The 22,039-nt window shown below is 40.4% G+C and overlaps 1 protein-coding gene and 1 pseudogene across 2 annotated transcripts; one reads left to right on the top strand and one right to left on the bottom strand.

The window, feature by feature from the left end:
• The first annotated feature begins 905 nt into the window (after nucleotides 1-905).
• On the top strand, nucleotides 906-1,812 carry LOC146380720 (zinc finger BED domain-containing protein 4-like; annotated as a pseudogene).
• Nucleotides 1,813-6,896: 5,084 nt separating this feature from the next.
• LOC146380719 (uncharacterized) lies at nucleotides 6,897-22,038 on the bottom strand. 2 transcript variants are annotated; one of them, XM_084940060.1, is made up of 5 exons: nucleotides 18,074-22,038; nucleotides 16,548-16,723; nucleotides 13,715-14,311; nucleotides 7,820-8,416; nucleotides 6,897-7,581 (listed from the first exon to the last, which is right to left on the bottom strand). In XM_084940060.1, exons 2-5 carry the CDS (start codon nucleotides 16,563-16,565, stop codon nucleotides 7,003-7,005), a joined length of 1,791 nt encoding a protein of 596 aa, XP_084796186.1. In that variant the 5' UTR covers nucleotides 16,566-16,723; nucleotides 18,074-22,038; the 3' UTR covers nucleotides 6,897-7,002. The 2 variants fall into 2 exon arrangements, with proteins under 2 accessions (XP_084796186.1, XP_084796185.1); XM_084940059.1 differs by having other exon boundaries at nucleotides 16,548-16,653.
• Between the last annotated feature and the right edge of the window lies 1 nt (nucleotide 22,039).

Below are 22,039 nucleotides of genomic sequence, written 5' to 3'. Positions count from 1 at the left end.
TGTGGGATTTCTCTTGTGGAAATGTGCACATTATTTTTTCCTTTCTATTGGTAGGTGGCACAGTGCACTTGTGGCAAGTAAGCAAGCTAGAAGACTGGCAATCTTGCTGGGTTACGGAAGCAACACATTAACAAGAGAATTCTGAGTAAAACCAAAGTTACTTTCCCTAGTAACTAGTTACTCTGAAAGTAACGAGTAACTTGAAGTAACTGAGTTACTTTTGATAGAAGTAACTAGTAATGTAACTAAGTTACTAATTTAAAGTAACTTACCCAACACTGATCACAGGCGCCGAGTGCCCGCCCCCAGGCCCCGGCTGCAGCTCAGAGCGGGGAGAAAGCGAGGCGAGACATATCAGCTGTGTGGAACTATTTCAAAGTGAATGAAGACCCGAAAACAAAGGCGGACTGCAAATTGTGCTCAGCGAAATTGTCCAGAGGAGGCTCTAAAGGTAGCGCATTTAACACAAGCAATTTAATCAAGCACCTAAAATCCCAACACGACAACGAGTACAAAGAGTTTACCCACGCTTATTTACCCATGTTTATTAGCACAGAGGAGCATAGCTGATGCTATAGCAGTGGGACGGAAAATAGTTGGGCATTTTAAACATTCCGCCTTAGCCTACTCCCGCCTCGAGGACATTCAGGGACAGCTCAACCAGCCAATAAAGAGACTGCAGCAGGACGTACAGACGTGCTGGAACAGCACGTATTACATGCTCCAGTCCCTCATTGAGCAAAAGCAAGTGCTGGGCGTGTATGTGTCCGAGCACGAACTCCCTGACTATCTCACCGCTCACCAATGGGCTCTTATGGAGACGACTGTTGCCATCCTTGCCCCCTTTGAGGAACTAAAACTAAATAGGTGAGCAGCTACGACGCACTAGCCTCTGATGTCATCCCAGCTGTGACTGTGCTAGTGAGACTTCTAAACAGAGAAACAGACGAGGACCACGGCGTCAACACAATGAAAGCAACCTTACTGGCAGCTGTCAAGAAGCGCTTCAGTGACATCGAGACCAACCCACTGTACTTCATCTCCACCATACTTGACCCAAGGTAAAGTCTGTGTGCTATAGGTATTCAATGATAAACTACAGTACTAAATGTAAGATTATTTTCCATCTGAAATATTATATATTTGTAACTAAAATACACAAATACAAATGTATGCAATATATAATATGAAATACATTTCCCTTATTACTACCAGAAAGTCAAATGGCTGGCATTTGTCACAATGTTTAGGGGACACTAAAATCAGTCCTATTTCTCCACATATTAATACATTTATGAATTTTGTGCAGGTATAAAGATCGCTTCTTCTCCAACAACACTGCTCCGGAGACCAAGCTGCACCTGAAGCAGGAGCTGCAGATGATGTCCAGAGCTGAGGCAGAGGGGAGTCGGGCAGAAGCTGCAGAACCTCCTACTAAACTGTTCCTCAAGGCCCAGGCCAGCACTAGCAGCAGTCTGGACACTGTATTTGACGAAATTGCTAAGGAGCAGCCCCAGGCAGCACAGCCGCTGGCAGCAGGTGCTGCCATTGAGCTCGACACATACCTCGGAGAGGCCCCGAGCCCTTGTGAAGACAGTCCTCTGAAGTACTGGGGTGTCAACAAAATCAGGTTCCCCACTTTGGCTAAAATGGCCCGTAAATACCTCTCAGCCCCATGTAGCAGTGTGGAAAGTGAAAGGCTTTTTAGCTCAGTGTCACACATTATAGATGAAAACAGAAACAGGCTGACTGCTGATAATGCAGAAAAGCTACTTTTCTTTAAAAAAAAAACCTGCCACTCACTTTTTCTAAATAGGCTTCATTAAGTGAGTCATCTTAGACTCGATGTTAATACCTACCTCAGTTGCACTGACTGCCACAGTTTTATGTTGGTGGATGTTGTTAGTTTATTCAAATATTGTGCACTAAATAGCAAAGGTGTTTATTAATGCCCCTTCTGTTGTTCAAAGCGGCAGTTTACAACAAACTGAAAAAAATACTTGAGTTGCACTGTCACTGTTTAAATTTTTCATAATTATTTATTCTGTAATATGTTGCATACAACATGCTTTTCATTTTAAATAAATATTCTTAATTCCAAACCAGTCCCTTGTTTTTTTGTTAAATTATAGGACTAACGCTGTTACCTGTAAATTTAAATCATGTCCAGTTCAGCGAGTACTGAAATGCAAGTACTCGTACTCATACTCGTTTTCCAAAAAAGTGGTATCGGTGCATCCCTACCCGTTTCTCCATCACCTGTTCAGCTCTGATGATTCAGTAAGGACATCTCCTGGTTTCATCTTCATGTTTCCCTCTCACCAGATATCCAAACCGATATCATGACCAGCAGCTTTTACAGCTGTGGCTCCAGCAAACATCAGCTGATACTAGAAATTAATATTAAATAAATTCTAACAACAGCTGATCAAGCTTAAAGGTGCTGCTGTTGTTTAGCGCGATTGGTTTCCTCTTTCTGGCGCAAAGTGTGCGATAAACAAACAAGAGAGGATAGCCGATCAGCTGATCATTGATCAATTTCATGATTAAAGTAGCAACAGGAGAGGGAGGGAGGAGAATGAGAGAAGAGGCAGCTGTGCAGCGTAAAGACAGAATAACTCCAGCTTTGTGTCTTTTTCATTGTAGCTGAAGTCCGGGACAAACTGTTCCTTTTCACCTCAACACGAAACACGTAATAATTTCTCTGAATGCGGGACGATTCCATCTTTTTACGGGACGGTTGGCAACTCTACTAACTAACCTTATGAATAAAATGTTCAGTAAAAAAGTTCAACATCAGTAACATCAAAGCACCCACCCAGCTGTATAGAAACTCCGTCATGCTAGCTAGTACGCAGTACGAGCTATTGTAACTGACTGTAAAAAGTCAGCACAACGAAAATAAACTCCACCTAAACTTGGTTTATATCTGACCCAGATAGACTGCAGGTCATAACTTCTTACCTGAAGTTCAGTTCACCTGACACTTGGACTGGTGGCCGCCTCGGGTCTCTCCTCCTGCCTCCCCTCTCCCTCATCCACCTGCTGGCCTCCACCACTTGTTAATTTTATTGAATCAGTGGAAGCTCCGCGATGCCACTACCAAACAACTGAGTTATTTTTACACACTGGCCAGCATCTGGCCAATCCACCACCTTTCATTGTTTATACCGTTACAAAAAAAACAAAACAAAAACAAATAATCGGGCCACCGAGCAAATGCCTGGTATGCCCGATGGCCAGTCCAGCTATGGTCGTGCCATCAGTTAACCCTTCGCGTGCCAACTGTGGCACGCGTGCCTAGGGTTGCCAACCCCTGGTGTACAGTATCTTATGGATATATTACTCCAGTGTTTTTTCTCAAAATTTTCTATGCAACTTTGCTGTTGAGGAGTACTTGGTGAGGGCTAGTTCTTTTAGGTTCAGCAGCTAACAAGATGGTGTATCGGTCAGGATACAGGAGGACAACAGGCTTCCAATTTGCTGGATTGTCACCGCCAGCTGTTTTATTGCCACACAATATTGCAGAACATAGACATAAAATCCCAGAGCCTTTTATACATTTGCACTGTCTACTGCTGTAACAAAACAAATTTCCCACGCTCGGGACTACTAAAGGTTATCTTATCTTATGCAACCGAGTCTCCCATACTGGCATCCTTACACTGGCTGCGAGTTAGGTTTTGAATTCATTTTAAGATTTTATTATGTGTTTTTAAGGCGTTGCATGTGTTAGCACCCTCATACCTTTCTGATCTTTTAAATTGGTTCGCTCCTGCAAGATCACCAGTGTTGGGTAAGTTACTTTAAATTAGTAACTTAGTTACATTACTAGTTACTTCTATCAAAAGTAACTCAGTTACTTCAAGTTACTCATTACTTTCAGAGTAACTAGTTACTAGGGAAAGTAACTTTGGTTTTACTCAGAATTCTCTTGTTAATGTGTTGCTTCCGTAACTGGATACCCAGCAAGATTGCCAGTCTTCTAGCTTGCTTGCTTACTTGCCACAAGTGCACTGTGCCACCTACCAATAGAAAGGAAAAAATAATGTGCACATTTCCACGAGAGAAATCCCACACCTGATTCTATCCTAGCCTGCTTTTTACATCCAACACAAAAACTGCAGTCGTGGTGCTTTCGATTGTACTCAGAACTCGGAAATTCTGCCTTCTGAATAGGAAGATGTAGGTAACACCAGACTGCAGATCAGCTGCATACAGAGCTGGACTGGGACAAAAAAATCGTCCCGGGCATTTTGACTAGAGACCGGCCCACCATTATAGGAAAAATCATAAAGCCTTTGAATGAAAATAAACACTCTTGTGACAGTGATGTACACTGTTCTGATGGTATATATGTATCAATCTATCAATTGTTTGTTGCAAGACTCAGATAATTATTTTTTTAAAAGTGAGACATTTTAAATGAGAATAAGAAAGTATTTCCTTGTGCCCACCTCTCCCTTTTAATGCCCTACATGGACCCCTGGCAACACTTTGCTAGACCCGCCCCTGCACAGTTACCAGCTGTCAGCTACATAGAAAAGGATCCTGGTGTTATTTGTCTCTCAGAAACAGTTCATAACTTCCCTTCAACTCATTCATGTTAACTAAAAGGTAAACCTGTTTCTCCATCACAGCTCTGATGATTCAGTAAGGACATCTCCTGGTTTCATCTTCATGTTTCCCTCTCACCAGATAACCAAACCGATATCATGACCAGCAGGTTTACAGCTGTGGCTCCAGCCAACATCAGCTGATACTAGAAATTAATATTAAATAAATTCTAACAACAGCTGATCAAGCTTAAACGTGTTGCTGTTGTTTAGCGCGACATCCGCTGGTTTCCTCTTTCTGGCGCAAAGTGGGCGATAAATAAACAAGAGAGAAAAGCCGATCAGCTGATCACTGATCAGTTTCATGATTGAAGTAGAAACAGGAGAGGAGAGAATGAGAGAAGAAGAGGCAGCTGTGCAGCGTAAACACAGAATAACTCCAGCTTTGTGTCTTTTTCATTGTAGCTGAAGTCCGGGACAAAATGTTCCTTTTCACCTCAATACGAAACCCGTAATATTTTCTCTGAATACGAGACGATTCCGTTTTTTACGGGACGGTTGGCAACTCTAATAATTAACCTTATGAACAAAATAAAGTTCAACATCAGTAACATAGCAACCAGCTGTATAGAAACTCCGTCATGCTAGCTAGCACGCAGTACGAAAAAGTCAGCATAACGAAAATAAACTCCACCTAAACTTGGTTCATATCTGACCCAGATGGACTGCAGGTTATAACTTCTTACCTGAAGTTCAGTTCACCTGACACTCTCGGACCAGTGGCCGCTTCGGGTCTCTCCTCCTGCCTCCCCTTTTCCTTAATCCACCTGCTGGCTTTCACCACTCGCTAATGTTATTGAATCTGTGGAAGCTCCGCGATAGCCACCACACGAAGTAACGAATAACGAGCCTATTTAAAGCCCAGTAAGGAGTAACGCGTTCCCGGTTTTGGCATAATAACTAGTTACCGTGCTCGTTACCACAATAATAACGTAGTTACTGTAACGCGTTACTTAATAACGCGTTAGTCCCAACACTGAAGATCACTGAAGTCTGTGGTTTAAAAGCTCTTAGCTGTCCCAAGGTCCAGATTAAACACAGAGGATAAGAAAGGTCTGGCCTCTCTTATCTGGAAACAAAATTAACAAAATTGATTGAAAAACCTGTGGCAAAAATTCCTTTTTGTTTAGTTTTGTGAAGCTACAAACTGATGAACTAGATTACTGGTAGAATGATGTATAAATTAAACATGATTTGCCCTCTTATGCAAATTGTATTGATGTATCATGACTAGTGATGTGCAATACCACTGATTTCCTTTCTGATCCGATACCAAGTAAAATTCAGGGTGGTATCGACGATACTGAACCGATACCTAGTACAAAAACTTATTTTATTTATTGTATCTCAAATTTTAGTGTCATCATGATAACAGGACATCAGACTACTTGTTCTTATCACATAATACAGCTGAATTCATCATGGCACCTTTAAGCTCAATAATTGCTATAATCTCTGCAACGTTCAGCTTTCAGAATTTGTCTTAAACAGCATAAAAGCATGGATCCATCCCACCTTGTATGAGGAAAACGTTGATGAACTCTGAGCAAATGAAACCACAACTTTAAAAAAATGAGCTCCCAAAATTAATTGTTTCGACATCTTAAACACAAAATCATAAGTTTTAATACCTACAGCAAGTTTAAGAAAAAATAAAAGATTTTAAAGATCTTTCAAACATTTTTTCTCAAATATAAAACAGCAGATGACACTTACATGCATCTTTTATGGGATTGTCTAAAAATATCAAAATTCTGGCTCTGCATCAACAAGAAAATGAACTTGACACAAAATTATAAGATCTGTAAAGATCCGGGCCAATTCTTACCACAGTTGCTGCCTCTGAATAAAAATCTGGACAAAAAGAGATCCACGTTATTAAATAAGCTTATGTTTAATGTCAGGAGATGTGTTATTGAACTGGATTACGGAGCAGCCCCCCTACTGTAACTCAGTGTTACAAGGAAATTTTTCATAACTTTCAGGTCAGATTTTTAATAAGTTGCAGGAACCCTGTTCAGTGTGAGTGGAGAACAGCCAAGTCTCCTCCTCTGATAAACCTCCATCTGTGCCACTGAAAACAGTTCATCTGACTGTGACTGTAAACATGTTTCCATTTGTCACTTCAGTCTTTACTCTGAAATACAGGAAATGAAATCACAGCTCAAACTTCTTCATCCAACTGCTGGAACAGAGCGAACCACTCGACATGAACACTGAAGCAGAACAGTTTAGAAAGCTTAAAATGAGACTAGAGAACCATTTTCATTCATAGTTGCCTCATCAGATCTTTACAGGAGATTCACTCTGAACTCTGTGGAGCCTGATCTCAAGGGTTTTGAGTCTGACCCTGAAACCAGAAGAGGATCTTTCTGTCTCTTCATATTCACTGTGATGGGAGTGATTTCAACCCTGAGTGATCACGCTGATGTTTGCACAGAGCAGATAATTTAGTGAATGTTTTGGCACATTGGTAACAGTGAAACAGTTTATTAGTAACGTGGGATCGTTTGTGTTTGGAGTATGAACTGAGATTCCTGAAGCTCTTGTCACACTGGTCACAGCTGTAGTTTCCTTCCATGTGTGTACATTCATGCTTGTTTTGATGACCTGATTGTGAGAAGCTTTTGTCACAGTGTCTGCACTTGTATGGTTTCTCTCCTGTGTGGACTCGTTTGTGTTTTTTAAGCTCACTTGCAGTAATGAAAGATGACCCACACTGATCACAGAGGTGCTTTTTTGTCCCACTGTGAATGAGTTCATGTCGTTTTAATCCACTTGATGTGCTGAAGCTTCTCCCACATTCTTTGCAGTATTTCAGTTTGTCTCCAGTGTGTTTACGTTGATGTGTTTTCAGGGTTTGTTGCCAACTGAAAGTTTTTCCACAAAGGTCACAACAAAAGTCTTTCCCACCACCACAGTGATGACAGGGTTGAGAACTGGATCCATCTGTGTCGCTCTGCTTCTAAACAAAGACACAAAGACAGTGTAAGTCAGTCCTTCACCATTTTTATCCTGAACGTCGCCTGAAATAAAGAGCAAATAAAAAACAAACAAAAATCATAACTGAAATGAAAATCTGAATAATCACTTAGAGCTGCTTTTCCATGTAGTAGAATTGCTAACATGCTAACACAGTTTAATGAGCAGAGCTGTTCCAAACAGTCAGGCAAAAATGACAAGATAAAAATATAAATACATACCTCACAGTAACTGCACTTGGAGAGTCTCTTTCTGGTGTGGATCTGTTGGTGTCGTCTCAGGTAACGTGGAGATTTAAAAGTCTTCTCACACAGGTCACATTTATGAGGTCTCTCCTCAGTGTGGGTAAACATGTGTTGTTGTAAATGCGTGTTGGTTATAAACTGTTTGCCACACTGATCACAGCAGTACACATCATGTCTGGTGTGAATGCGCAGGTGTCTATTTTGGTTCTGTTTCAGGCTGAAAGTTTTTCCACAGATGTCACAGCTGTATGCCTTAATTCCAGAGTGGGTAACTAGATGACTCCGTAAGTACCTACTGTCAGTAAAAGCTATGCCACACTGATCACAGCTGTACGCTTTAACTCCACTGTGGATGAGTTGATGTCTTTTTAGGGAACCCTTCCTGGAAAAAGACTTTCCACACAAGTCACAGCTGAATGGTTTCTCTCCAGTGTGGATGACCTGATGCTGTTTTAGTTTAGCCTTCAAAGTAAAACCCTTCCCACACTCATCACAGGTGTATGTTTTCTCTCTCTTTCTTCTGTGAGGTTTGTCGGCCTCCTGAGAGCGCTGACTTCTCGCTCCATGTTGGTCCTGCAGTGACAGAGATACAAACAGAGGCAGTGAGTGAAATGCAGTCGTGGAACAAACTCAACCTTCAAACTCCCTCCATTAACACTAGTTTTAAACATGAAGGTGGAGTGTGGCACCAAACACCTTAAAGGCATCTTATCCCCACCTACTGGTAGTAGAAACACATTACATCCAACCTGGTGTTAAAAATTATTTATGACTGTTTAACCCTTTAAGACCTACCATAGAACCAAGTCCGCCAGAGCTTATATTATATTTTTACATGTTGTAATGCCATTTTTGGGAGCATTTCAAGTTGCTATACATCAATACAACCACTACAGCCTAAATTTTAATAATATGCATGCATTAAGTGCATAGTAACTACATAAATTGCAAAAAAGTGCAATAAACTACAAAAAAATTGAAAATCGTTTTTGTTTTTTAACATATATTTCTAGTTAGAGAAATTTAAGAGGCTTATCCCTCAAAACTGTAAATATAAAAAAGTTGCACAAAATAGTTTCCCACCACAGGAAATTTATTTTGAGTGTCTTCATAGTTTTATTTTTGAAATAATTTCTATACACTGCAGGAAAAACGAAAATAAATATTATAGTGCAAATTTGCAAAAAAGCAGCATATGCATCAAAATAAACTATTTCCAGCAGTGCAATATAAGTCCTAGGCATCCCAGAAACGACACAGAAAGTCATAAAGTCAAACATAACTTTTAAAAACACCAGCATAAGCTCATGAGGCCTTGATGGTAAAAAACTACATTTCCGGGCAAATGACGTCACTTCCGGTTTCGGGCAGGTCATGGCGGACATGGATAGTTCGTGCTGATGGACGTAGGAAGTGTTATGAACAGCTGATCGGATCGGCAAAGCGTGTTTCTGGAATATTATGTTTTTGTTCCTGCAAGTGCTTTTTATGCAATTTTTGCAAAGCTTTATGTGGAAGGAAACCGTGACCGAGGACAAGCTGATGGCATAAGACGTAAGTACAACTCCTCCGGTTTCATATGCAAAAAAAATTATTGCGCTAGCTCACATGGTTGCAGTGCTACTGGGATTTAAAAATAGTTACGCAAAACAGAGCGTGCCCGCTCTGACCTGTTTTAAAGGGTTAAACACTCTAAAATCATTTTTTCCTTATTTTCCTTACTTTTACTCCCCACATTAAAAAATGGACTTTCTACTCATTACATTTTCAAAACAGACTTTTTACTTTTGGTTGGAGGAATTTGAGGGGAGTTATTTCATCACTAAGGGCATCAAACATCAAACTGATTTGAGCCTGAAAAGTAACACATGAAAGACAATCCTGATCGTGTACTAATCACCAGGGTATGAAACATAAAAAGTGATGAAAGAGGCAAAACTGTGAGTCATAGTCAGGAGTTAAAGTGAGACGTTCTTCTTCTTTCTTTTTTGCACAGCACCTGAACAAACAGGTAATTTCAAATGGAGAGTTTCTATCAACAAACATCAGCAAACACACAAACTGTTTGTGAGCAGTTTGTCTCACAGTGTGTTGCTGGCTAAAGGTCCAGCTGCTGTACATCACAGGGAAAGAAAAGAAAGAGAGCTAACTTCACTCAGAGATGGAGAAAGATAAGACACACAGGACAGGAGAGGAAGAAGAGAGGTTAGATTTAAAGGGAAGGACTGCTCAGTGGGATTCGATCAACTGGAGATTAAAGCTTACATGTAAGTCCTCATGTGTTGAAATCAGATATTGGGTCTGTACTAGAGATGGCACGATACCACTTTGTTATGTCCGATACCGATATCATAAATTTGGATATCGCCAATACCGATATGAATCTGATACTGTGTGTTTTTAATCAATAAAAATGTTTTTTAATATCTTGCTGCTTTTTGTATAAGTTCATGCTCAAGTAAAAAAACAAACAAAACAAAAAAAACCAAAAAACACTAAACCTATTCTGTTATACCTGTATGCAAAAATACACTACACCCAAAATATTTCATAGTTCAGCAATACTGACCAATCTAATAAACTTAAACCTGCTCCATCCTCCCTATTCTGGTATTTTAAAGAGTAAGCAACCTACCTAATAGGGCTCTAAAACTCCCAGCAAAAAAAAAAAAAGAAAAAAAAAAGGGAACCACCCACCCTCCACCTCATGATGCTTGCAAGGAAACCAATTATTTTTCAAGAACATTTAAATAGATTCAACATCTTCAACAGATTTGCAGACTGCACAGATGGTACCTTCCCAAAGGAAAAAGTACTATAGCTTACTAGGGTATATTAGACTTAATAGTTACTATATACAGTAATGAACTTCTATACATTTTACATCAGATTAAAACTTTGGGTGTAAGCTTCGTATAATTATTTATTAAAAGATAGACATTTTAAATGAGAATAAGAAAGAAAAGTATGTCTTTGTGCCCCCTTTTCCCTGTTCATGCCCTGGCTAAACTTTGCTAGATCCGCCCCTGCACAGTTACCAGCCGTCAGCTACGTAGAAAAAGATCCTGGTGTGGAAAGTAATATTAAATAAATTCCAACAACAGCTTATCAAGCTTAAATGTGCTGCAGTTGTTCAGCCACTGGTTTCCTCTTTCTGGCGCGAAGAGGGCGATAAACAAAGAAGAGAGTAGGGCTGGGCCATATTATACCGTTCACGGTAATACTGGTATAATGTTAGGCAACGATAGGAAAATGAAATATCGCGATAGAATATGAGTAAAACGCGCATGCGCAGTGCCTTTGTTTTCATACGCACATGGCCGATTGTTGAGTGAAACAGATGAACCAGAATTGGTTTGTAAAATGGTGCAACTTCAGTGATGTGGAACTGGTTTGGTGTTTGTCCGTCAGATACACGACAAAGCACATTTTTTTTGCAGAACATGCAAGCGGCCGTCGTTATTGTCGTATTTGTCGGACTAAGATGCTCTTAAATCTGGGAGTAATCTGGGTCCTAAACAGTGTTGCCCACTTAGCGACTTTGTCGCTATATTTAGCGAGTTTTCAGACCCCTTAGCGACTTTTTTTCTAAAAAAAAAGTCCCTAAAAAAGACGTGAAAGCGCGTATGGCTTTTACTCTCAACAAGCAGCGGGTGCTGTAACGCAGTCAGTTCTTCTTTTACTCTTTTACTCTTATGCTGTTTTGTGGATCACAAGGTTTAAAACTACTTATAAACACACACACACACAAAGTAACTCCACCAGAGTGCCTATTTCGGGTCACTTTTGCCGGTCCAAGCCCGGGTAAAGGAGCAGGGTTGGAATTGTGACATTAAAAAAAACAATAATTGCTAAAAGAAATTTAATTTGTAGTTCTAAATAAACTCTAAATGCATTTAGGACGTTTTTTACTCACTTTATGTCTCTTCCACGATATTATTTCTCTCTCCAACAACATAGGTTACAATTAGATTAGCATGACCAATTATGCAAATTAGGCGATGACGTCATTTAGCGACTTCTAGCGACTTTTAGGACAACCAATAGCGATTTTCCTTACTGAGGAGTTGGCAACACTGGTCCTAAACTCAGTCTGCTTCAGGTCAAACGAACACTGCAGCATCACTGAGAGTTAAAAACTGTCTAAATTCTTTCATCTTTAATAAAACGATCAGCATTGCTGCTTTACCAGGTGTAACTATGAAGTTTAACTTCCAGGCATCCATGAAAACAAAATTTATTACATTTAATGGAGTTAGAAGTTAGCAGGAAGCTAGCGGAAGTTAGCTCGCTAGTTTCGCTAGTTACCCAAGCATGATATTGCATGTTCTGACTGAGAGATTTCTGAAAAAATTCAAACGTACAGCTCTGCTATCACTTCCAACATAAATGAAGACAGGAAACTAAACAGCAGTCATGTTTGTAGGGTTACTGAAGTTGGGCTAGCTGGTATATAATGATGTGCTACGTGATCGCTAGCGACACAGCTATGTTAGCATAACATAAACAGTGAAGCTGGAGGATGAACACTAACACTTTTCCACTTATAAAAGTTAACGTTAAGGTTCCTGATAGTTAGAGACAAATGCAATCGCATGGCAGGATGCTGTAAACGGACCAAACTTCAGTCAGGAGAACAACTGAGATAATCCATCCACAATACAAGGTTAGTCATTAATATACTGCAACAACATGGGAATAGAGCAGCTGCCAGAGAATTCAACATTAATGAATCAATGGTACAGAAGTGGAGGAAGCAAGAAGAATGAGTTTAATAAAGTTTGATTTATCTGACTGCTTTGTTTCGCTTAATGTGCCTTATAATCCCGTGCACCTTATGGTCCGAAAAATACGTACTGCACACTGCAGTTTAATGTTGCAAAGCACCTCTTTTTAACTTCAGTGGATATTATACATGGTTATGCTCAGGATATGTCAGCCCATTTCTACTGGAAATGCCTTTTGGTTAAACTTTCAGCAAGGAATTTGCATTTGCACTGTTAAATTTTTATAAAGCTTTAATGTACATAAAAACCAGCTTCTTGTTTAAGTGAAAATAAATGGAAGGTTGTCTTTTTGCGCTAGTAAAGTTGTGGAGTTGTATTTTGTCTCGCATCAATTATATCGTCAGTTATATCGTTATCGCAAATTTTCAAATATATATCGTGATAAATATTTTTGGCCATATCGCCCTGCTCTAGAAGAGAGACGGACGCGCAACAGAAAAGCCAATCAGCTGATCATTAAATCAGTTTCATGATTGAAGTAGCAGCAGGAGAGGGAGGGAGAGAGAAGAGGCAGTCGCTCCATATATTTGGTTGTTAAGCTTAATGTGGGAATGCTTTACAAACATTCAGAGATGAACTTACACACTTGCTTTACTTCTCTCTGGGATAACTTCCTCAGAGATGAAATGCCGGATTGGTAGCGAGGCTCCAAATGCTCAAACAGACCGCAGAAAGGTCCCGCACGCCACAGCCGCTCTATAACATGATGCATACTGCTGCCACGTGCTACGGTTATGAGCCGAGTTACGCCATGTCGCAAGTTTTGTGAGGTGCTTTTTTGATATTTATGGATCGGATTACATTTTTTATTTCTCTCCGATATCCGATCCAGTAATTTACTTCAGTATCAGACCGATACCGATACGTAATATCGGATCGGTTCATCTCTAGTCTGTACATATTACATTATGTCTTTTTTTCAGATTATGAAACTTGCTGCAAAACAATCTGAGGCAGATTAACTGTGCCTCAGATGCAGCCTTTTCCCCTGCAGTAGAATTGCTAACATGCTAACACAGTTTAATGAGCAGAGTTGTTCCAAACAGTCAGGCTAAAATGACAAGATAAAAACATAAATACATACTTCACAGTAACTGCGCTTGGAGAGTCTCTTTCTGGTGTGGATCTGTTGGTGTCGTCTCAGATCATGTGGAGATTTAAAAGTCTTCTCACACAGGTCACATTTATAAGGTCTCTCCTCAGTGTGGGTAAACATGTGGTATTGTAACTTTTGGTTTGTTATAAACTGTTTGCCACACTGTTCACAGCAGTACACATCATGTCCGGTGTGAATGCGTAGGTGTGTATTTCGGCTCTGTTTCAGGCTGAAAGTTTTTCCACAGATGTCACAGCTGTATGCCTTAATTCCAGAGTGGGTAACTAGATGATTCTGTAAGCTGCCTCTGTGAGTAAAAGCTATGCCACACTGATCACAGCTGTACGCTTTAACTCCACTGTGGATGAGTTGGTGTCTTTTTAGGGAATCCTTCCTGGAAAAACTCTTTCCACACAAGTCACAGCTGTACGCTTTAACTCCAGTGTGGATGACCTGATGCTGCTTCAGTTTGTCCTTCAGAGTAAACTCCTTCCCACAATCGTCACAGGTGTATTTTTTCTCTCCCTTTCTTCTGTGAGGTTTGTCGGCCTCCTGAGAGCGCTGACTTCTCGCTCCATGTTGGTCCTGCAGTGACAGAGATACAAACAGAGGCAGTGAGTGAAATGCAGTCGTGGAACAACTGAACCTTCAAACTCCCTCCATTAACACTAGTTTTAAACCTGAAGGTGGAGTGTGGCACCAAACACCTTAAAGGTCTCTTATCCCCACCTGCTGGTAGTAGAAACACATTACATCCAACCTGGTGTTAAAAATAATTCTTGACTGTTTAAACACTCTAAAATATTTTTTTCCTTGTTTTCCTTACTTTTACTCCCCACAGAAAAAAAAGACTTTCTACTCATTATATTATCAAAATAGACTTTTCACTTTTGGTTTCAAACATCAAACCAAATTGAGCCTGAAAAGTAACACATGAAAGACAATCCTGATTGTGTACTAATCACCAGGGTATGAAACATAAAAAGAGATGAAAGAGGCAAAACTGTGAGTCATAGTCAGGAGTTAAAGTGAGACGTTCTTCTTCTTTCTTTTTTGCACAGCACCTGAACAAACAGGTAATTTCAAATGCAGCGTTTCTATCAACAAACATCAGCAAACACACAAACTGTTTGTGTGCAGTTTGTCTCACAGTGTGTTGCTGGCTAAAGGTTCAGCTGCTGTACATCACAGGGAGAGAAAAGAAAGAGAGCTAACTTCACTCAGAGATGGAGAAAGATAAGACACACAGGACAGGAGAGGAAGAAGAGAGGTTAGATTTAAAGGGAAGGACTGCTCAGTGGGATTTGATCAACTGGAGATCAAAGCTTACATGTAAGTCCTCATGTGTTGAAATCAGATATTGGGTCTGTACGTGTGACATGTTTTTTCAGATTGTGAAAGATGCTGCAGAATAATCTGAGGCAGATTAACTGTGTTATTTAAAGACTGCATGAAGATCCTCTGCAGGTTAGTGCAGGATAAACAGGTTAGTTTGCTGAACTGTGATGGATTTAAAGTAAAGAACAGTGTGTGACTGGTGCACAGTGACTGTGGTGCTCATGTCAGAGTTAGATTACATCAAGTGTAGCAGAGATTAATTCAAACTGAAGCTCATGATGCTGACATTCATTCACTGAGTTCCACCTTCATACCAACAGTATAGTGTCTAATATAAAGACAGTGTACTGTCAGTGTAGAGGATGGAAATCAGCCAGGACAGCTCGTGAAACATCTGCTGACATCTGGTTGAATTCAGTTGTGTACATCCACAGAGAGCAGCAGGTCAGCTGATCACAGCCTGTACTTTAAGAAAATCTACTGGAGCTCTCAATAGAAATTATTGTGAGCTGTGATTCTTTTCCCCACGCTGAGCCACTACAGATGATTTTAGGGTTCCCACCTGCTCAATCCCACTTTAACCTCTTCCCTGCTCATGTTCCTGTTTAGAGGCAAAGTCACCCTCTACAATGTAGGCAACAGAAAATACACATATGTTTTATTTTCCTTCATTTTCTAATTAACTGATTCAAACAGAGAACCTTTATTAGAAAGAAATAGTTTGTACTTCATTTACTAATCTTATTTTATTATTACATTAATAAAGCACAAGGTTCAGTTAACTTTGGATAAAAACACGTGGTAAAAAATGTTATTCAAGGAGCTACTTTTACTTTTTTTACTCTGATTACATTTCAGAGCCTGTACTTTTTCACTGTTACTTAAGTAAAGAAGGTGAATGAATACTTTTACTTAAGTATTTATAACACTAATATCTGTACTTCTACTTAAGTATAGAGTAAATGTACTTTTGCCTCCTCTGATCATTTCTATAATATTATTTATATCAGTGATGGCCAAATGAAGCTTTCTGAAACACTGAAGCTTGTATTGAAAAAAGGTTCATTGCTCAAAGCTTTTCAACACAGTCCTCTTTGGTGACATCTGCTGGCCAAAAATGTGAAGAGCAGCTTGAATCTACAAATTATAATATAGAGCTTCATTATAATTGCCCACTCTACAGAGCTCAGGTGACAGCTTCTGTTTAATATCAGGCTGCTGTTGTGGTGCTTTGAACGTGTATTGTTGGGGATGATGAAAAAAATGTTTTGTCTATTTGATTATTAATAATTTTGATGAATAAACCTTCCTTATTTTAACATGTGCTGTGGTGTGGTCTCTCTTTCCTTCTGACTTCTTGATGTTTGTAAACATAATAGTCTAAAAAAACAACATAATATACGACACAGTCATATAACAGGTTGGGAGTATGAGAGTTTTAGACGTGACTGATTATTTGGTGAAACTGTGATATTTTCCTCACCTTCTGTGTTGAGCTCATTGTTTCCTCTGTAGTGACTCAGCTGAGTCCAGATGGCTGAAAATGTTCCTCTGCTGCTCCGTCAGACTCTTCTCCTCCTGCTGATCAGCTGGGACACAAAACAGATCTTTGTTGGGCTCCACACTGCACTGAAGAGTCAAAGTGTCTCATATGTTCATCTGACAACACAAAGTACAAATTTCACTCTGATTGCTTGTAGAAATCTTGTGAGACGTGTTGTGCTGCAAAGTGAGGAAACTCTCTCACTCACTTATACTTCAGGAGGAACTTTGTGACATTGGCTCTAATATTCTAAGCAGCCCTTTACTATGACAGGGCCAGAAAGTCCTATTTGAAGGTTTGGGAGAAGGACCATGTTAAAGGTGGATTGGGGTTTATACACTTTGTTATGATACAGGTAAGGCTGTAAGAGCCTGAGAAGGTGTCCTGAATGAACCTCTAAAACCAGTTTTCAGCTAACGACTCTGCTTCAGTCTGGAAAACAGCAACTACAAGTTTAAAGACTCCATCAACAATTCACACCCAGCAACAGCCTGAACAGCTCCTCCTGTGGTTTCCACAAACAGGGACAGACCTGTTACTCCCCCACCCCACACTTTCCACACCTTCAGCCCCCCAGTCCCACCACCTCCACCATTCCCCAACAACCAATGATTAAAGCTCATTGATCAAATGCTGTGATTGCAGCGACTCACTCACTGTGAACGGTAATCATGGCCATTGATTAATGAGCTTTGATCAGTGGTTTCAGTGCTTTCCTTCCTGCTTTGACTGCAGCTGTATTTGACACAGGAAGACATTTTTACATTCTTCACGATTATACTTTATTCTTTTTGGGGGAAGTGCAGCTTTAAACCTTCACATGATTCAAGTCAACCCAACAAATCAATCTGAACGATCACAGGTGGGAAAAACTTCTGTAAACAAAATAAATAAAACCCAACATTCAATCCACAACATGATTAAAAACATGATTCTCCCAAATCACCAAGAGCTGCACATTAACCACCACAATATATATTTATTCTCTGTGCTTTCAAATATGAACACTGTTTACTTTCATCTCTGTTTCATTAGTTTTTGTTAACATCTTCCTGTGCATCACTTTACAGCAGCCACACTCATTAAAATGAGACTTTGTAGGAGTTCACTTCCTCTCATGTGTTCATCCACAGCAGCTGGACAATAAAGTTTATTGTGACCCTGATACTGCAGCAGATCGCTCTCATCCATTTCCTGTTATCACTTCAAATAGAAATGAGGCTGTAGAGGTTTGGTGCAGGCAGAAAAACAGCTGCAGGGACAATGAAAAGACTTTTCTGCTCCAACTTCTCCCAGCATGCTGAGCTAATGATTAGTTGGTGTTTTTCTCCAAACACTCTCTCACTCTTCTCTCAACGTGTTCACAATAAACTGTGAACAGACACCGAGTAGAGCAGCAGAAGACCTCATTCAGGAGCTAAACTCAACATGAACTGAACTCACAGTAAAGTTAGCTCGGTGCTTACCTTTAGATGAGCCCACAAACCGAGAGAAACTCCGCGATGAAGCTGGAACTCTTTCCAAACACAGGAAACAGATCAGGGAGCAGAGACCCACGTGGTTCATGCTGATCTCAGCTACGATCCAGGAGATAAGGGTGGGCAGATCGATGCAGATATCGAGCCAAACGTTGGTTTAGTTCGTTTTATCATCCAAAATCAGGATTTTACTCGCTTAGGGTGAAACGGTAACTCCGTCTGCGTAAACTGTGTCCAGCATGTGATCCCGGAACAGACTTCTTCTTCTTTGCATTTGTTATTGGCGGTTGTCAAACACCAAAATGGTGCATTACCGCCACCAACTGGTGTGGAGTGAAACGTCGACACCAGAATCCTCCCTAAATGTATACTCTGTTTTAAAAACTGGAATAAGGCCTGACAACTTTCACTTCTTGAACCCTTTTGCAGTAAACTTACGTTTTGAACAGCGGGCGCGTCAACATTATCCCCCTATTCAGCTTCTCGGCGACTCAAAGGTTTGACAGTCACCAATAGTAGTGATCAAACCAATATGTCCAAATCTTATTCCAGATATGACCACCTCCTCTCTCTTACTCCTTCCTGTGCTTCTCATTTCTCCTACCCTCCTTAAATTTCTTTCTCCCTCCCACTGTTTTTGTCATGTTTCCTTTATTTCTTGCCTTATTATACTCGTTATCTCTGTCTGACAGAAGTTAAAAGCCAGGTCAGTTAACCCATGTTTTGTGGCTTTCTTCACAACTCTGTCGTTTCATTTTCTCTGACTCCATAGTGAGCTGGAATCCATAAAAAGCCAGCTATAAGTCCCATCATGTGTATTTCGTTAAATGTTTGCTGAACCTCTGTTAGTACATCTGCTCTACTTTCTGAGTGGCTACACTGTAAACTGGCCAATGAAGAGCTTCAGTCTGAACAAATGCCTGATTGTAACAATCACATGTCTTCTACCCACTGAACAGCTGACAGTACTGGAAGCATTTCTCCAGTGTATACTGACGGTCCATCATTGATCCTTTTCAGGGACCACAAATGCTACCCCGGTTTGACTGGCTGTATTCTTTGATGCATCTGTATATATTTGTACATAATTACAATACTGATCATTGTAAGTCTGTACTGTATGTAAGTTTAAATTAAATTCCCTATTCCTGTTCTTCTTTTCGTGTAATGTGAAACCTACTGTGGCATCAGTATATTTGGCCCAAGCAGATCCCAGGAACAACATTGGAGATCGGAGCGCAGTCCTAGGAACAGCTAGGATGCACAGGACCCTCAAGGCCCCAGGCCTCTGTTAGAGGACCTGAGCTTGAAGGATAAACCACCTGCACGGGCGAGAGGGGAATTTATTATCTTTCTGTCTGGTTGTTGTTGTTTTTTTAACATCTATTTTTTATTATTTGGTAAGAGTGAATTCTGGTCCACACTAGTTAGTGGCAGCAATGCCCCACCTCCTTATTTGCCAACCGTCAAAAAAAGTGATCATGCACCAGGAGAGGAAGACTGTGTCCAAATTCAGGGGGTTGATACTTCAAATGCCGTATTTGTAGGCCATTATGTCACAACGATGCGATGAAGGCTTTCCAAAGTCGAAGAGTCCTCCGAATGTGGTGACGAACGTGTCCTACTTTTCCACAGATTTCAAGGATTGGTTGGGTGTATCCTTTGTGGCCCAGCATATCCCAGGATTCACTGTGAGTCATACAGGAGAATTTTTCCTCATAAGAATAGCAGATGAAGTAGGAGTTAATGCTGGAGAGGAATACACTCTTAAATGAAGTATATGAAAATCTGGTCGTATAAAAGTTACATTTTTGTAGCGGTTGTGTTGTTAGGCCTTGGGCATTTGCAGCTGTTACCTGCTTTGTTTTTGCTAGCTTTGTTTACATCTGTTTTCTTCAAAAATGTCTGTACACTTCTGGTTTATGACTTCCAATCGCTACTAAATATCAGAGCCACTGAGGTAGAGCAATCCCGACTGGCCAAAGGACGTGAAGATTTTCATATCCCACCTGTGTTCGAGACTGTACCACTGTTCCTCCGGTGCGATCCACAATGCCATCCCACCAGGAAGAAATGTCAAAGAAGGCGAGGGAAACAGGGCAGTGTATTGGTAAAATTCAAAAATTGCATGGCTGCTTCACCAACGGCTAATCCTTACGCTCTCCTGAACAAATTTGCCCCGGAGATCAAGTTGTTCATCTCCAGGCGATCCCTGGAATTGGTGCACCTATTGGAATTGGCTAGCAACCCTGTATTAGCTATATTGGCTCTGGTTAATGCGAGGTGCTAAAAAAAGATAAAACCTTTATTTTGAATGACTTCTTCACCACTCGTCGCTTAAATTTTCTTCTGGTGACGGAAACTTGGCTAAACTTGGGTGAGTTAAGCTCGCTTTCGGAAGTTGTCCCTCCAGGCTGTGAATATCTGAAGTCGCCATGGACTACTGGCCAGGCTGGAGGGCTCACCATAGTTAATAAAACTATTTCAACTGTCAGCATTGGAATGGTTTCAATCTTACCTGTCTAACCAAAGTTCTTCTGCTAGATTAGTGGATACATTGTCCTCAAAACCCTCAATTTTTTGTGGGGTCCCCCAGGGGTCCATTCTTGGCCCAGTTCTCTTTTCAATTTATATCCTCCCTATGTGCTCAATTTTTAAAAAAACATGGCATCTCACACCATTGTTATGCAGACAACTCGCAGATTTACCTGCCACTGAAACATAAATCTGTGAGTCCTTTGAAGGGATTGCTGGATTGGTTGGAGGATGTTAAGGCGTGGATGGTTTTAAATGTTCTCAGTTTAAATGAACAGAAAACAAAGATCATTGTGTTTGGTCCCTGTGACCACTACGACTTTGGCCCCTTAGGAATTTATTTTTTAAAAAGCCCTTGCGAGGAACCTAGGAGTGATTTATGATATTAATCTAACATTTGATAAACATATTAATGCTGTCATCAAGACCATTTTCTTTCATCTTCAGCTACTTGCAAAAGTTAAGCCATTTCTCTGTTTTAGAGACTCTGAGATAGCTATCCATGCCTTCATTTCATCTCACCTCGACTTATGTAATAGTCTTTACTCTGGTGTTTTTTCCACTCTTTTCACCCGTGTTTGGGAACCCGGCACATGGATCCTTTGTTTACAGTAGGGATCAGCTGTTGGCGCTGCGTCCCACAGCAGTGCTGCCGGTGGAAAGACATGACATTCCCATCGAGCTGAGAAGGAAAAGATGTGGGTGTCGTGTAGCGATGGTAAATTTGATTCTTTTTACTGAATCGAGTTTTAATGAGTTACTCACCAAAGTGAATCGAATTTTTGGGTCATTTGATTCACTGAGTCAGTTGACCAGAGAGTGCAAAAAATTTACATTTTCACTCAAACTTAATTTTTTTCTCTTTTCATGTAAATCCCACTGCTAAGATGAATGATTAAAAAAACAACAACTATTTTATAGAGCAAAAAAGAGCAAAAACATTTCTAAAATTAAGCAATTTCCTATCAAAATTGCTTAATAAACATTTATTTTGTTTATTTGTATTTTATTAGTGTTTTCCTTAAGTGTGTGAAATATATATTTTCTCATCTAAATGTCCACTGAGCTGTGAGCCAGGGGGCGGTAATGCGCCTTAACATTGGTTGCCAACCAAGAAGAAGAAGAAGCTGTGAGCCAGGAGGGAGGGGGTGAGTGAGTGAGTGAGTGAGTGATTCGTTCGCTCGCTCTATGATTCAGCACAGGAGGGAGGGGGTGAGCGAGTCCTGAGTGATTCGTTCGCTCTATGATTCAGCACAGGAGGGAGGGGGTGAGTAGGTCAAATGTGTTGTTAGCATGTTAGCAGAGCGATGCTACTCTGAACCGAGGAGCTATTTTCTTGATGTGAGCTTCTACTCAGGGTTTTTTCTTCCAGTTCAGAGCAGAAATGCTTTTGTTACGAAACTGGCTTTTGTTCCCCCC

Source organism: Perissodus microlepis, chromosome 9 (assembly GCF_051167445.1).
Source record: "Perissodus microlepis isolate ML-2025 ecotype Zambia chromosome 9, ASM5116744v1, whole genome shotgun sequence".
NCBI classification, from domain to species: Eukaryota; Metazoa; Chordata; class Actinopteri; order Cichliformes; family Cichlidae; genus Perissodus; species Perissodus microlepis.
This window is presented reverse-complemented; position numbering and strand designations above follow the sequence as displayed.